Here is a 16,574-nt window from a genome sequence, read left to right as displayed (position 1 = left end):
AGAATCAAAATTTAACATCAAAACATTGTACACTTGATTAGCTGATCTGGTTCTGATTAATAAAACTTGGCACATTTTACTTAATAAGACAACAGGACTTGAAGAAGGCATCTAGATTACTGGAAAAATAGAAGAGTTTAAAGATGGGAAATGAAGAGTTTAAACACTTAAAGGGAGGTGTTTTGTTTACCAGAATTAGCACGCTTCTTTCAACACCAGCCCAACTCTACGGTACACTTGGTGCGTGACAACTCGTTACCTTTGCAGAAGATAAATCAACTCCGGTACAGAGGTCCATTTCCACGCTACCTTTCAGCGTCTCCGGTAAGAGCGGCTGGCCATATCAGGAGTCGTGCCGCTTACTCCGTTCAACAAACACGCTCATCTCCCGGGTGGATACACAGCAAGCTGTGAGTCCATCAGAGGTTCCACTCAGATGTGGAAGAATCCATCACAGACTACGAGGACAGAGTTTAAGACTAGACTTCATCAGAGACCCACTTGAAGACTCAGGAGACCTCGACAGACCGACTAGTTCCAGGAAGTGTGGACTCTTAAAGAGTTCTCACTTCCGGTCACTTCAGGACTTCCTGATTGGTTGAAACAACCAACAGGGGTGGTTCTAGTGATGTCAGAGGGTCATTACAAGTCAAGAAAACAGCAGGAATGTTTTAGAAACGTCCCGTACAGACAGAAGACATGTTATGGCGAAGTGGGAGGAAGCAGGGGCCAGTAGCTTCTTATTTACCGTCTGTTAGGTTTAAAAACAAGACACTTGGTTCTAATAAATTCTTTCTGACTTTCGACCGACATCACTACTCCTCATTTCAGACAGAAGATCAAAATGCATAATTACTTTGTAAATAGACATTTAACTTGATTTCTAATTTAAATGAGGATTAAAAAATCATTAATACTGTTTCACAGTTGATTTAAAATGAGTAGTTCACTTCACCATTTAGAAATGGTATGAACTAAACACACTTTTAATTTATCAAGATATTGTAAAATAGTAATGATAATATAAAAGAAGAGTGTTCTTTCAATTGATTACTTCAGGATACAATTAGACAGTCTCTGGATGAGCTAATTTGTATTTCTGGATTCAAATCAATGAAATAACTGTTCCTGTCCCATGAAGGTCCACAGAGGCAGGTTTTGGTCAGAGGCCGAGTTCACTACACAACTTCAAAATAACATAAATTCTCACCCAGTACTGAAAACAGTTTCAGCGTCTCAGCGCCACCAGCTGGTGAGAGGTGATGACGTCAATTTGAACCCCGCCCACTGGAACCGGTACTGAAAGCATAATGGAAACGCAACCTGTACCGTACCGAGTACAGTAGAGCCATGCTGTACCGGTACTACATGTACTAATGGAAAAGGGGAACTAGTCTGTATGGTTTACCTAAAATCCACAAACAAGGTGTACCTTTAAGACCTATTGTTAGCATGATTAACTCTGTCACTTACAATGTTTCTAAATATCTGGCGTCTGTACTCATCCCTTTAGTTGGCAGCTCAGAACACCACATACAGAACACCATGGACTTTGTGGATAAGGTGAGGGATGTCATCATGGAGACTGATGAAACAATGGTCTCTTTTGATGTCACATCACTCTTTACGTGCATTCCTGTTGATGATGCAGTAGAGGTGGTCAGTTTAAGATTAAAATCAGACACCACTCTGAGCAGCAGGACCACGCTTTCCACAGAACAACTGTGTCAACTCTTGAAACTGTGCCTGCAGTCAACCTACTTCACATATGGGGAGCAATATTATAGGCAGAAACATGGGTGTGCTATGGGGTCTCCAGTTTCTCCTATTGTTGCCAACCTGTACATGGAGGAGGTAGAAAAGAGAGCCTTGACGTCCTTTTCAGGGACACCACCAAGTCATTGGAAGATGGCGCCAGTTACGGCCAGCCGCTTGCCACGTATGCTCTGCTTGTTTTTTGTTGTTTGTTTGCTTTTTAGTATTTTTTGTTATGATGCCTCTGCTCTGCTCGTCTATGACCACACAACTCTTCTCAGCCTCCGACATGTTAAGTTCCCACTATCTGGTTCTAGTAATGATTCATCACAACTACCTCATTACCTGTCAAACATACCGGACTATCCGCGCCATGCGCCCTGTGCCTTTCAACCTCGGAGACGCGGAAAGCGAGGAGGATTTTTGGTGAGAATTAAAGCATATCTGAAAATATCTGGCAACAATTCTGGTCTCTCTCACTATCATACAAGCAACTATCTGTATGAATGGAGACATCGTTGGATTAAATCTGTGACTCCATCCCTTCATTTGGAACATGAGTCTTCATACTGGCGACGTGAAAGGAATTCCAAACGTGGCACAATAAACTTGAAAAATCTTGGTCAGCTGGCCCGCGCACCTGCTGCGGGCATCAAGGATCAGACTCTCCGAGAAGTCTTGCTGAATACAAGGTCCCTAACCAACAAGACTTTTATTCTGAATGACTTTTTTACCTCCAAAAAAATGGATTTTATGTTCTTGACAGAAACTTGGCTTCATGTTGGTGAGTCGGCTCCTTTTTCTGAACTTCTCCCTCCTGACTGCACTTTCTTCAGCTCTCCTCGGACCACCGGTAAAGGGGGTGGATTAGCCTCTGTTTTTAAATCTAGTTTTAAATGTCGGCTGATCCCCACTCATTTTTACCAGAGTTTTGAACTTCAGATGGTGGAGATAAACTTCTCTCCTCTTTTACTCTGCGCTACAATCTACCGGCCACCGAAACACAGCAAAGATTTTATTAAAGATTTTACTGATTTTATGACGGGACTTATGCTACGATACGACAGCTTTTTAATAATTGGTGATTTTAATTTGCACGTGTGCTGTGAGGCTGGACCTCTGGTCAGAGATTTTCTGAACATTATTGACTCTTTTAATCTCACACAGTCCGTCACGGGTGCAACTCATGAAAAAGGACACACACTGGATCTGGTCCTGTCTTATGGGATAAATGTGTCATCTGTGGAAATCTGTGGAGCTCTTTTATCTGACCATCTACCGGTTCTGTTCACTGCGGTGGTCTCTGGCAGGAAGGAATGGGCTGGACCATCTGTGCGTTCTGCACGCGCAATTAATTCAAACACCGCGCTGCGCTTCTCCGCTGGCTTTAATGACTCTGTCTCCTGCAACCCTCAGTTCTGCTCTGCGTCCAACGTGGACGAGCTTACTGATCTTTTTAGTTCTGTGTGCACTGACATTCTGAACTCTGTTGCTCCTCTAAAAACCAAAAAGAGGAAGTCATGTCAGCCGTGGCTGTGCGAATCCACCCGCACACTCAGACGCCAGTGCAGACGAGCAGAAAGGAAATGGAGTAAAGACAGACTGCAGGTTCCCCTGGACATCTTTAAAGACAGCTTGATAAATTATCAGAGAGCTGTTAAAGCTGTTTTTTTATCTAACATAGTTTCAAACAACAGTCACAGACCTCGGGTTCTTTTTAATGTTTTTAACTCTGTTGTGAATCCTTGTGATGCTGCTCATGTTGCTGAATCTCCTGCACTGTGTGAACAGTTTTCTAAGTCTTTTATAGATAAAATCTCTGCTCTGAGACCCTCCTCAACACACCTTTACACAGACCCCTCCTCACTTCCTCCATCCGCAGCCTCCTTTGAACAGTTTGAGCCGGTGACTTTAGTTGTTTTAAAGGACATCGTGGACCACATGCAACCTTCTAATGCACCTCTGGACTGTGTTCCCTCTCGTCTGTTTAAAGAAGTTTTTAACACTCTTGGTCCATTAGTTCTTGTCCTGATCAACATGTCCCTGTCATCAGGCTGTGTCCCAGCTACTTTTAAACATGCTGTGGTGCAGCCTCTCATAAAGAAGAAAAACCTCGACCCAACACTGCTCTTAAATTACAGACCTATTTCTAAACTGCCTTTTCTGTCGAAAATTTTGGAGAAAGTTGTTTTTAATCAACTTAAGAGGTTTTTAACTGCCAACAGCATTGGTGAAAGATTCCAGTCAGGTTTTAAATCAGGCCATAGCACAGAGACAGCCCTTTTAAGAGTTTTTAATGACCTTCTTTTAACTGTTGATGCAGGAAGCTCTGCTGTTTTAGTGCTTTTAGACCTTTCTGCTGCCTTTGATACTGTGGACCACAACATCTTGTTGTCACGACTGGAGCAGGTGGTTGGTATCAAAGGCACAGTTCTATCCTGGTTTAGATCCTGCCTGGCTGACAGGAGTTTTTCTGTTCATTTAGGAAAATGTTCTTCATCTCCAGCTCCTCTGATCTGTGGGGTCCCTCAAGGGTCTATTTTAGGTCCATTGCTTTTTAATCTTTACATGTTGCCTTTGGGGTCCATTTTTAAAAAACACAACATCCCTTTTCACTGCTTTGCTGATGATACTCAGTTATATCTTCCGATTGAGTCAGACAGGGTCACTTCACTGGATCCACTGTTGAACTGTCTAAATGACATTAAAGTCTGGTTAAAACTAAATTTTCTGAATCTAAATGAAAATCTTGTCTCCCTTTCAGAGACCTTGAAAAGGTGATTCACGCTTTTATTACATCTCGTTTGGACTACTGTAATTCATTGTATGTTGGTTTAGACAAATCATCTTTGCATCGTTTACAATCTGTCCAGAACGCAGCAGCTCGTCTTTTAACAGCAACTAAAAAACATGAACACATAACCCCTGTCCTGGCTTCTCTCCACTTCCGAATTGATTTTAAGATTTTATTGCTTGTTTTTAAAGTCTTAAAAGGTCTGGCCCTGTCATATTTATGTGATCTCATTAACATCTACACTCCAGTAAGAGCACTCCGGTCTACCAACCAGTTCCTCTTAGATGTCCCCAGATCCAAACTGAAATCCAGAGGTGATCGGGCTTTTGCGGTTGCTGCTCCAAAACTGTGGAACAGTTTACCTGAGAATTTAAAGAGCGCTCAGACTGTTGAGACTTTTAAATCTTTGCTCAAGACTCATCTGTATTCCTTGGCATTTCATCCACGCAGAGTCTGAGAACAAGTTGAGCTGATTTTATTGTTATGTGTTGTTTTTATTGTCAACTTATGTTTTTGAGTGGCACTAGATGCATTTTTGCTCTTTTTTTTTATTTTTAATCTGTCTTAACTGTAAAGCACTTTGGTCAACTTTTGTTGTTTTTATGCGCTATATAAATAAATTGACATTGACATTGGTTCAGGTATGTTGACGACACCTGGGTTAAAATCAAATCTCAGGAAGTCCAACATTTTACTGACCACATCAACTCTGTGGATAAATACATCAAGTTCACACGAGAAGATGTAAAAAATGGCAGGTTGGCTTTCTTGGACTGTGAGGTCTCAGTCTCTGATAGAGGACATTTGCAAACTGAGGTGTACCGCAAACCCACCCACACAGACCAGTATTTGCAGTTTGACTCCCATCACCCTTTGGAGCACAAGTTAGGAGTCATCAGGACTCTGTATCACAGAGCAGACAGCGTCCCCACTAGCTCAGGAGCCAGGCAGAAGGAGAAATCCCACACAAGACAGGCTCTAGAGCAATGTGGATATCCTAACTGGGCCTTCCTGAAAGCAGAGAAGAAATCCAAACAGGACTCCAGTCAGCCAACAGGTGAAAAGGAGGAACCCAGACCCAGACCAGTGGTCATTCCATATGTTGAGGGAGTATCAGAGAAACTGAGACGTTTCTTTTCTAAACACAACGTCCCAGTGGCTTTTAAACCCCAAAATACATTAAAGACTGGTTCATCCCAAAGATCCAGTCCCCCGGCACAAACAGAGTAATGTTGTGTATGCTGTTCAGTGTCAGGAGGGCTGTGATCAGTCTTACATCGGGGAAACTAAACAGCCACTGGCCAAAAGGATGGACCAGCACAGAAGATCAACATCATCAGGCCAGGACTCTGCGGTCTACACTCATCTCCAGGCCAGTGGTCACTCTTTCAAGGATGAAGATGTTCACATCCTGGACAGAGAGGAACGATGGTTTGAGAGAGGAGTAAAGGAGGCCATCTTTGTGAAAAGAAATCGTCCATCATTAAACAGGGGTGGAGGCCTACGTGTTCAACTGTCCCCCTCTTACAATGCTGTGATTGCTAGTATCACTCAGCCCTCTGTGAACAGTAAACAGCCATCAGGTGCTAATGATCCATTGTTAGGCTGATGGTCCTTCTTGAGCATGTGATCAGCTGGTTTTGGTTGTCAGCAGCAAAACAGGTTGAGCCACTCTGAGAAGGTGCTATTTAAGAGACTGAGCTGAATACAGCACCTCAGACTGAAGAAGTCTTTCGGACGACAGAGGAAACGTTTCTACATTTTTTGTTGTTTTGCTTAGTTTTGTTTTTTTGGATGTCCAGAGGACCAGATTTAACTTTTTTGGACAGTTCTAGTAACGTTTTTAATGTGGGGGATAAAAGACATGTCCTGATCAAAAATAACACCAAGATTTTTAACTTTAGAGCTGGAGGACAGATTAATGCCATCTAAGGAGGGAGAAAGACTGAAACATTCATTCCTAAGGTGCTCAGTTCTAAAAACCAAAACCTCAGTCTTGTCTGTGTTCAACAGAAGAAAATTAAGGGTCATCCACGTTTTTATGTCTTGAAGACATGCTTGTAGTCTAAAGCTCTATACAGGAATCATTTGTTTACCAACACGGTGGATGCGCACGCAGACTGTCTGCAGAAACAGCCGGTGTTGTGCAAAATTCTGTTCCCCTGTATCGAGAGGGCACAGAGGAGGATCCGACCATCTTAGCTCTTCTGACTGATTTCTTGGTATTAAAAACTACAAATACACTCAATGTCTCTGTGGCTGATATTTGTCAGACTAAAGTGAACATGACAAAAGATGTATTAAAGGAAAAACATTTTTCTCTCGGCAATATAAAAAAAAAAAAAATCACACACACACAAAAAAAAAACCCGAAACAAAACAAACAACCAACAAAACCCCCCCACAAAACTGTAAGAAACCCCCCACAAAAGTCCAGGTTTATTTGTTGCTTATTTCAGGTTTTATATTTATTTATTACCAGGAGCTGTCAATTAAAATGAAAGTTACAACCGAGACAGATTATGTCAAATATACAAATATAATAATAATATTAATATAATAATAATAATAATAAATTTTATTTCAGGGCGCCTTTCAAAAACCCAAGGTCACCTTACAAAAACAATTAAAATCAGCAATTAATAAAAACAGATTCAACAAATAATTAAAATAAGTCACGATAAAACAACACTTAAAACAAGTGAAAGAGAACATGCCTGTTTGAACAGGTGTGTTTTCAGTTGTGATTTAAAAGAGGAAAGAGTCTGTGTCTGTGTTCCTGATGACAGGAGGGAGGGAGTTCCAGAGCTGAGGAGCACAGCGACTGAAGGCTCTGTTCCCCATGGTGACGAGACGGGCAGAAGGAACAATAAAATGAGTGGCAGATGAGGATCTGAGGGAACAGGAAGCAGTGGAGATGTGAAGCAGATCACACAGGTAAGGAGGGGCAAGGTTATGGATGCACTTGAACGTGAGAGTTAAGATTTTAAAATTTATTCTATCTTCTATGGGCAACCAGTGAAGCTGCTGCAGAACCGGGGTGATGTGTTCTCTGAATGAGGTACAAGTTATGATCCGAGCTGCAGAGTTCTGGAGGAGTTTGAGTTTATGGAGAGTCTTATTCAGGAGACCAAAAAAAAAGAGAGTTGCAATAATCAATCCTGGAGGTGATAAGGCTATGGACAAGGATGGCAGCAGCGTGAGGAGTAAGAAAGGGATGAAGTCGATTAATGTAACGTAAATAAAAGTATGCAGACCGGGTGATAGAATTAATATGAGATTGAAATGAAAGCGTATTATCTATTATGACACCCAGACTCTTTACCTGAGGGGAAGGATGAACATGGGAGTTGTCAATATTAACGGAAAAACTCTGCGATTTGGTTAAAGTGGAGACTGTGCCAACAAGTAAAACTTCTGTTTTCTTACTGTTGAGTTTAAGAAAATGTGAGGAAAACCATGATCTAATTTCCATAAGACAGTCTGATGGGGGGTAGGTGGAAGAGATGAATTGGGTTTTGAGGAAATGTAGAGCTGGGTGTCATCTGCGTAACAGTGAACCTTGACATTATGTTTACGGAATATGTGGCCAAGAGGGAGCATATAAATAATAAATAAAAGGTGCCCTAATACAGAACCCTGGGGCACACCTGCAGCAACGGGAAACAAACTTGAGGAATGGGTTTTAAATTGAATAAATTGAGTGCGGCCTGAAAGATATGAATTAAACCAAGCAAGTGGAGTATGACTGATGCCAGTGGATGCTAGTCTGTTCAAGAGGATATTATGAGAAATAGAGCCAATTGCTGCACTGAGATCAAGGAGGATGAAAATGTTGAGGAGACCAGAATCAGCTGCCATCAAAAGGTCATTGGTGATTCTTAATAAAGCTGTTTCAGTACTGTGGTGGGGGCGGAAACCAGACTGGAACTGTTCGTAAAAATTATGTTTATTGAGGAGTGAGTGGAGCTGAGAGGCAACAACTTTCTCAATGATTTTTTTAAATAAAAGGAAGATTAGATAATAGGTGAAGGTTATCAAAATTATTAGGATCTGAACCAGGCTTCTTTAGAATTGGAGTGACAGAAGCTGTTTTCAGAGATGAAGGAACAATTCCAGTATTAAGGGAAGAGTGAATGATAGTGGTTATGAGAGGAACCAATGTGGGGAGACAAGCTTTAACTAACACTGTAGGAAGAGGGTCAAGCTGGCAGGTGGATGATTTTGACTTATGAATAATATTTGTTACATCAGATATGGAAGGAAGGGTGAAACTTGAGAGTAAATGACAGGAGGGCAGCGGGGAAAACAGGGGGTCCGCTTCAGTGTTAGCAGCTCTTACAGGGTTAAGTTGTTGGTGGATACTGGAAATTTTGTTAGTGACAGAGGACATGAGAGAGTTGCAAAAGTCAGCAGGGTACATGTGGGAGGGAAATGAGTCCGGAGGCTTAGTAATTTTGGAAAAACAGTGAAAACAGAGACTTGGAGTTACCTTCATTAGAACTGATTAAACCAGAGTAGTATGCAGATTTAGCTGAGATAATGCAGTCCTTATGAAACAAAATATGATCGTTATACATTTCTTTGTGTATAGTGAGTCCAGTTTTTTTGAACAGGCGTTCCAGTTGGCGTCCCTTGGCTTTGAGAAGACGCAGGTTGAACGTAAACCATGGCACTGAGCGAGAAACTGAAACAGATCTGTGTTTGAGTGGAGCAAATGTGTTAAGAAGGTTTTGGAGGTCGACATTATAGTAGGAAGTGAGTTCATCAGGGCTTGAAGAGCAGTGAATAGATGGAAGGTCATATATAGCAGATGAGAAAATGTCAGGATCAATATCATTAATTTTCCTAAATGTAATGTCACAAGGAGTACAGGTTTTCAAAGCTATTATATTTACATCAAAATAAACAAGCATATGATCAGAAGTGGGAAACAGATTGGCTTTGCAGTGAGTAGGGGTGACCCCAGAACAATAAACCAAATCCAGAATATGACCTTTAGAATGAGTAGGGAATTTGATGTATTGCTGAAGTCCAAAACTATCCAGACAGGAAGTCAAATCTCTGGTGAGAAGGTTATTGTCATTGTCCATGTGAATATTAAAGTCACCAACAATAATCATATTGGGAGAGAGAACAGAAAGATGAGTGAGAAGAGCAGCAAAGTCATACAAAAAATCCTTATTTGGCTTCGGTGGTCGATAAACAGTACATAAAATAGTAGGAGTAGATCCAGGGAGCTGAGATGCAGTGTATTCAAATGAGTGGAAGAGGGGGGCAGAGACAAGGAGGACTTTCCAGTGCTTCCGATGAATTATCGCGAGACCACCGCCCGTCCCCGAGTTGCGGGAGTGACAGATGTAAACAAACTCAGGTGGGGTTGACACTATATATATAATATAACTGTGCATCATCAGCATAACAATGAAAATTTATCCAACGCCATCCCATTTATCCCAGTAACATTACCTAATGGAAGCATATACAAGGTAGAGTACTGGTCCAAGCACTGAACCCTGAGGAACTCCATGAATAACTTTGGTGTAAGAAGATTCATTATTAACATTTACAAATTTGAATTTTTCAGATAAATATGATTTAAACCAATTTAGAGCCGTTCCTGTAATCCCAATATCATATTCAAGTTTCTGTAATAGAATAATAATAGCAATAATAAATATTTTGTGGACCGAGTTGATCTTGGTTCTTTACCTGGTTATTTCCATGTGTCAGAAGAGAATCAAAAGCTTTTGCTTCCATCGGACTCACACAAGGATTTTTCAGCCAAAACAAGTATTTTTTATTTTATTTCTGTAGATAAAGATAGATAAGAATCACATCGAAGACACACACGTTAAATAAATCAAGGTAAAATAAAAGTAATAAAATAATCTGAATACAGACAGTTGGCAAAGTGCCAGGCCGAAAAGATGAGTTCTCCCGTGTTTTTAAATAAATCCATCAAGCCCACAGAAAGGAGAAAAAGGTGACGTTCTCGAGCGTTGACTGTTAAGGTGTATTCACACCAGCCCTGTTTAGTCCGCTTTAATTGAACTCTAGCTCGTTTTCCTAGAAAGTCCAGTTCGTTTGGGAAGGTGTGAACGCACCATCGAACTCTGTTATGGAACAAAAAGGCAAACTCTGACTCGGGCTAAAACCTAGGTCTCGGTCCGGTAGAAGAGAACTCCAGCGCGGTTCCAGTACAGTGTGAATGTAAACAGACCGGATCCCGCTCCACAAGCAGGAAGTAGAGTACAGCGCAGGACAATCAAACACACATTTCTCTTACCTTATATGGAGCCGTCAGCTGCCTTGTGTGAAAAACAACATTCTCCATGGTCTTCTGTCTCATCTTCTGCTCATGCTGAGTCAATTTTTGAAAAATGACAAAATATAACTCCTAAAACTGCTAAAACTTGATGCCACTTTGTTTTTGTTTTTATTTCCAGAAGAAGAAGACGTGTCTTCAGAGGTTTTTGTGTCGTTTCTTTCAGTAGTTCTTGGTGCAGCGCCCCCACAGGCGAGTGGGGGAACAGGATGGTTCAACAGGTTGACTCGACTGCACAGTGCAGTGTGAATGCAAACGCACCAGCTCAAATGTAACAAAATGTCATGATTATTGGTCCCCAACCGAACCAAGTCTACCGGACTATCAGCTGTGAAAACAACCTTAAAGCTTTTTTAAATTAAATAAACCTTGATTTGAGAAATAAGAGTCCTTGATCCATGGAGCTCAGAGACGAGTCTGTAGAGACGAGTCGAGAAAACAAGCTCTGCTGTAAATCAGTGGTCCCATTAAAAGCCAGAGGAACCGATTGGTTCAGTCCACGGCTCAGTCCTCCTGTTTGAAGTGTCACAAACTGAAAGGATTGAAAGGAAATTTGTGCACCCCTTTTATTACATACACCTCAAACAGCACAAACATGATCCATGGTACTCAGAGTATCACCCTGAGTTGAGTATATGACAAACATATTACTGTTTTTAGCTTTTGTGTTTTAGTTTTAGGCTCTTGATCCAAAATGTAACAGAACGTGTACTATGAACCCAGATCCCTTTGAGAGCAGGATTATAAAGTGAACAGAAAGAAGAGGAAACATGTAACAGATTCATTCACTCATTCCTGATAACCACTGAACATGGCAGGAGTCTGAACAAGTCACCAGAACCAACACCAATATGGCGTTTGTCAGAGATCCACCATCTGTTCTGTAAACGTCTTACCTGCTTTTTACTAAACCTTTACAGTTTTCATGCTTTCACATCTTAAAGTGTAAACTTGATTTTTACAGCGAGTCTGAAGCTTCTTTAAAAAAACATTTCTAAACTGAGGTAACTGTTTTAAACTTGGTATAAAAACCGAAGTTATGACCATGGACAGGTGGTCATCAGCAGGTGACCTATTGAAGCAACAATCCAACCAATGTGTGGGCACTTACAGAGTTATGTTTCTAACATCTCATCTTTCAGAACTCTTGCATGAAGGTCTAAATGGAATTTATCAGGCAGGTAAATCAAAGTAATGCAGTCGAGGCCAGGTGTACAGAAGAGAGCAGGGAAAAGCAACAGTTGCTGCTGGACGGGACAGAAATGGACATCTGTGACTGAAAGTGACTCGAGGTCTAAAAGCTGAGCTCTCAGTCCTGCAGAGTGCTCTTCATCATGATGTTCAGGCCTTCATCCTTCAGCCGGGCCAGCGCCGGCCCGTACACATCTTTGGTCATCGGAACCACCAGACCTTTTGTTTGGATTTCACCTACAGAGAGGAAAAAGACAAAAAGTAGCTCAAACCTGCAAAGTTCGTGCACGTTTTATTAAAAACCACTTTCTTTTAAATATCGAAAAGTTTATGATGATTTTTGGCCTTAAAACATTTGTGACTGTTGGTACCTGTACTTATACGTACATGTATGTATGTACTTATACATGTATGTAAGCACATGTTGTTCTGGCAAACTATCTGGCTGCAGCTCCTCCCTGCCACTCCTCTCTGCTGATCAGTGAGGAGGACCAGGTGGAACCAGTCTACCAGGCAATCAAAGCGTGCAGATATTTCTGAAGTGACAGATCTGTCACTCTTGTTTGGACTGACACTGCAGCATGAGGGCTAAGCAGTGCTTGTAGCACATCTGAAATCAAAACTGTGCAAAGAGAAAGTCTACTACAATCCAAGAAGGACAGCCGATAAGCGCCATATTGCTGTTGATTGTTTGTTAAATTTACCAGAGTAGTGCACGGACTCTTACTAGAGACTCTGATTGTGGTATTGAACAGTTTTAATGTTTCATGTGGTTGAGTATTGTAATCAAATGAGTTGGGTATAAAGACAAAAAAAATATAAAAAAAATAATTACACTTGGAGTAAGTTTATGGTTTAGTAGAGATATAGTATTTGGTAAAAACACTAGGTGATTTGTCTAGGAAATATATTTAACTAAAAAATGTATTTAAAATTGAGTTGTTGAAATTATCCCAATTTACATGTTTATTTATTTATCGATGTGATATATAAATATTTACTAAAATACTTTTGAATATAACAATATATTGAACAAACTTTTTGGTAAAATATGCTAATTTATTTGGTTAAACAATGCTAAATTATGTCACAATGTGTTTATTTTGTGTTAATTTAAGCAAGTCAGTACCATTATACAAGCGGGGCACCCCGCCCCGTCTACCGAACCCCATACTCAACCCCCAACCATCTGTCTGCACTGACGTAACACTAAACTAGCAACTCGCAATGCAGGTGTACTAGTTAAAAAGCTAAAGGCAGCCTCTTCCTTCATGGTGAACCCTCACGCTGAACGCACCCCTGCCACTCGAAAACTGTCGGTACAAGCAGCGCACGGCTTAGATGTGCGTCTGACTCCCCCCCTCCACCACATTATTTACAGAGTTGGATCAGAGGCCTCAAAACTATCTTACCAAGACTGGCATTAAGAAAAGCAGAAGTTATTGAAGTGCAAACTAAAGAAGGGACCAACAGATTAAGTACTTCAATGAGCTTCCCGGCTGCACCAGCCATTAAATTAAAGCCCGCTTCTCTCCCAAAGTTCACTGGCATCTGCAGAGAGTTTCATCAGTGGAAAAAAGATTGGGAAGCGCTTCAGATGCAGGGAGAACCTACTGGATCCAAAAAGATTTGAAAAAAATCATCAACTTGACAGTGTGGATGAGAGAATAGTACGAGACCATTGTCTCACAAATTATACAACAGCTGATGAGATATTCCGGGTCCTGGAGAACCGCTTTGGAAATAAAACAACTATTGCCCTTGAGATAATGGAGGAGCTCCAAAAGGTTCCACCAGTAAGAGGCAACCAGCCCAAGAAGATCGTTGAGTTAATCCAAACTGTAGAAAAGACTCTGATTGACCTTAAAGAACTTGGCACAACCGGTGCTATAAAGAACCCCCTTATAACAAAAGCAAAAGAGAGTAAACTTCCAGATGACCTGAAAAAGCAATGGTTTCTCCATGCAGCCAGCAAAGGGAATGAGGATGAACAAGACGAACGATTTGACTACCTCCTGACATTTCTTAAAGGTCAAGAAGCCATCTATGAAAAGCTGTATCAACTGAAAGAGGAGGAGTCAAAACCAAGGTCTGAACAATGGCAAGCCCGGACCAGAACTTCTACCCAACCAACAAACATGTCTCAAGGATGTGTGGGCTGTGGAGACAGAAAGCAAAAGAAAAAGCTGTATTTCTGCCAAAAGTTTCATACGCTCAAGCTGTCAGAAAAGAGGGAAGCTGTCAAGAAGCTGGGGGCCTGCAAAAAATGTTTAGAAACATCTTTCAGTCAGGTCAACTGGACAGTTTCTTTTTTTTGGTGCTGAAACGTTTCACCTTCCATCCGGAAGGCTTCATCAGTCAAGGAAACACACAACACAAAACTGATTCTTCCCTTAACAGTTTACTCCAAAGTGGAACAAACCAGTTATATTGGTGCTAAGATGGTCTCTTTGGCATGCCCCCTCCTCCGTTGCCGGCCCTCTTCCTCGTCAACAGTCATGTCAAACTGGTTCAAAACAACAAAGTCCATGCTCAATAATCCAGGTATATAATTTAACATTTTTCAGCCAGGTCATCTGGACAGTTTCTTTTTTTTGTGCTGAAACGTTTCACCTTCCATCCAGAAGGCTTCATCAGTCAAGAAGAATTTGAAGAAGAAGTTGACAGACTGTCTGAAAATTTTGGAGCAGGACAAGGCTATTGACCATATTCTATACCACAGACTGTACCCAGGGGAGGCCACACCTAGTCTGTATGGTTTACCTAAAATCCACAAACAAGGTGTACCTTTAAGACCAATTGTTAGTATGATTAACTCTGTCACTTACAATGTTTCTAAATATTTGGCGTCTGTACTCATCCCTTTAGGTGGCAGCTCAGAACACCATAAACTTTGTGGATAAGGTGAGGGATGTCATCATGGAGACTGATGAAACAATGTTCTCTTTTGATATCACATCACTCTTTACGTGCATTCCTGTTGATGATGCAGTAGAGGTGGTCAGTTGAAAATTAAAATCAGACACCACTCTGAGCAGCAGGACCACGCTTTCCACAGAACAACTGTGTCAACTCTTGAAACTGTGCCTGCAGTCAACCTACTTCACATATGGGGAGCAATATTATAGGCAGAAACATGGGTGTGCTATGGGGTCTCCAGTTTCTCCTGTTGTGGCCAATCTGTACATGGAGGAGGTAGAAAAGAGAGCCTTGACGTCCTTTTCAGGGACACCACCAAGTCCTTGGTTCAGGTATGTTTACGACACCTGGGTTAAAATTAAATCTCAGGAAGTCCAACACTTTACTGACCACATAAACTCTGTAGATAAATACATCAAGTTCACATGAGAAGATGTAAAAAATGGCAGGTTGGCTTTCTTGGATTGTGAGGTCTCAGTCTCTGATAGAGGACATTTGGTTGACTGCAGGCACAGTTTCAAGAGTTGACACAGTTGTTCTGTGGAAAGTGTGGTCATGCTGCTCAGTGTGGTGTCTAATTTAATCTTAAACAGACCACTTCTACTGCATCATAAACAGGAATGCACGTAATGCGTCCGTATGCAATACGTAACGTAACGTAGTGATGTGACATCAAAAGAGACCATTGTTTCATCAGGGTCAGCCCTCGATTGGTTCAGATCCTACCTCGCTGACAGATCTTTTTGTGTCTCCATCAAGGATTCTGCAGCAACAGAGCTTAAATGGGGGTTCCGCAGGGGTCCATCCTGGGCCCCTCTTATTCTCTCTATACCTGCTACCACTTGGTGCTATTTTCCGGAAACACAACATACCTTTTCACTTCTACGCTGACGACTGTCAAATTTACTTTCCCTTAAGACACAATGGTACATGCTCTATTCAACCTCTGCTCGACTGCCTGGCTGACATCAGGGACTGGATGGCTTTAAACTTCTTAAGTTTCAATGAAAAGAAGTCTGAAGTCATGTTGTTCCCTCCCAATGACACAATCACAAACCAGTGCATTGACCTTTCCACTCTATCCCTGTCAGAAAAACAAAGAGTCACTAATCTGGGAGTGATAATGGACCCTTCCCTGAAACTTAACAATCGTGTACCATACCATACCATTTTATTTATAGAGCACTTAAAACAGCGACAAGGCCAATCAAAGTGCTGTACAGACAGAACAACAGACAACACACAAAGCAAAATACAAAATGAAGTAAATCAGAAATATAGACATAACAACGATGCAGATAATGACGACTAACCAGTGTGGAGCATACAGGTTCAAAACATAGATCATCTGGTGTTGAAAGCTACCGAATAGTAGTGGGTTTTTAAACGGGACTTGAAAACCGAGAGGGAGGGGGCCTGTCTGACAAGCAGAGGTAACTCGTTTCAAAGTCTTGGTCCTGCTACAGAGAAGGCCCTGTCCCCTATGCGCTTAAGACGAGTTCCTGGAACTGTGGGGAGCAACTGGTCCGCTGACCTCAGGGAACGTGGTGGGACATACGGTTGTAGCAGATCAGAGAGATTGGGGGG

General features: G+C 41.5%; 1 protein-coding gene across 1 annotated transcript in view; it reads right to left on the bottom strand.

The window, feature by feature from the left end:
• Positions 1–11,438: 11,438 nt before the first annotated feature.
• Positions 11,439–16,574, bottom strand: part of LOC119416421 (alpha-aminoadipic semialdehyde synthase, mitochondrial) — a gene marked incomplete in the record, with an annotated part of 132,308 nt that continues 127,172 nt past the window's right edge. Inside the window, 1 exon segment of the mRNA XM_037683659.1 lies at positions 11,439–12,305. Coding sequence (XP_037539587.1) covers positions 12,187–12,305 — 119 coding nt within the window.

Source organism: Nematolebias whitei, chromosome 10, assembly GCF_014905685.2.
Source record: "Nematolebias whitei isolate Nwh7 chromosome 10, NemWhi1, whole genome shotgun sequence".
Lineage (NCBI taxonomy): Eukaryota > Metazoa > Chordata > Actinopteri > Cyprinodontiformes > Rivulidae > Nematolebias > Nematolebias whitei.
This window is presented reverse-complemented; position numbering and strand designations above follow the sequence as displayed.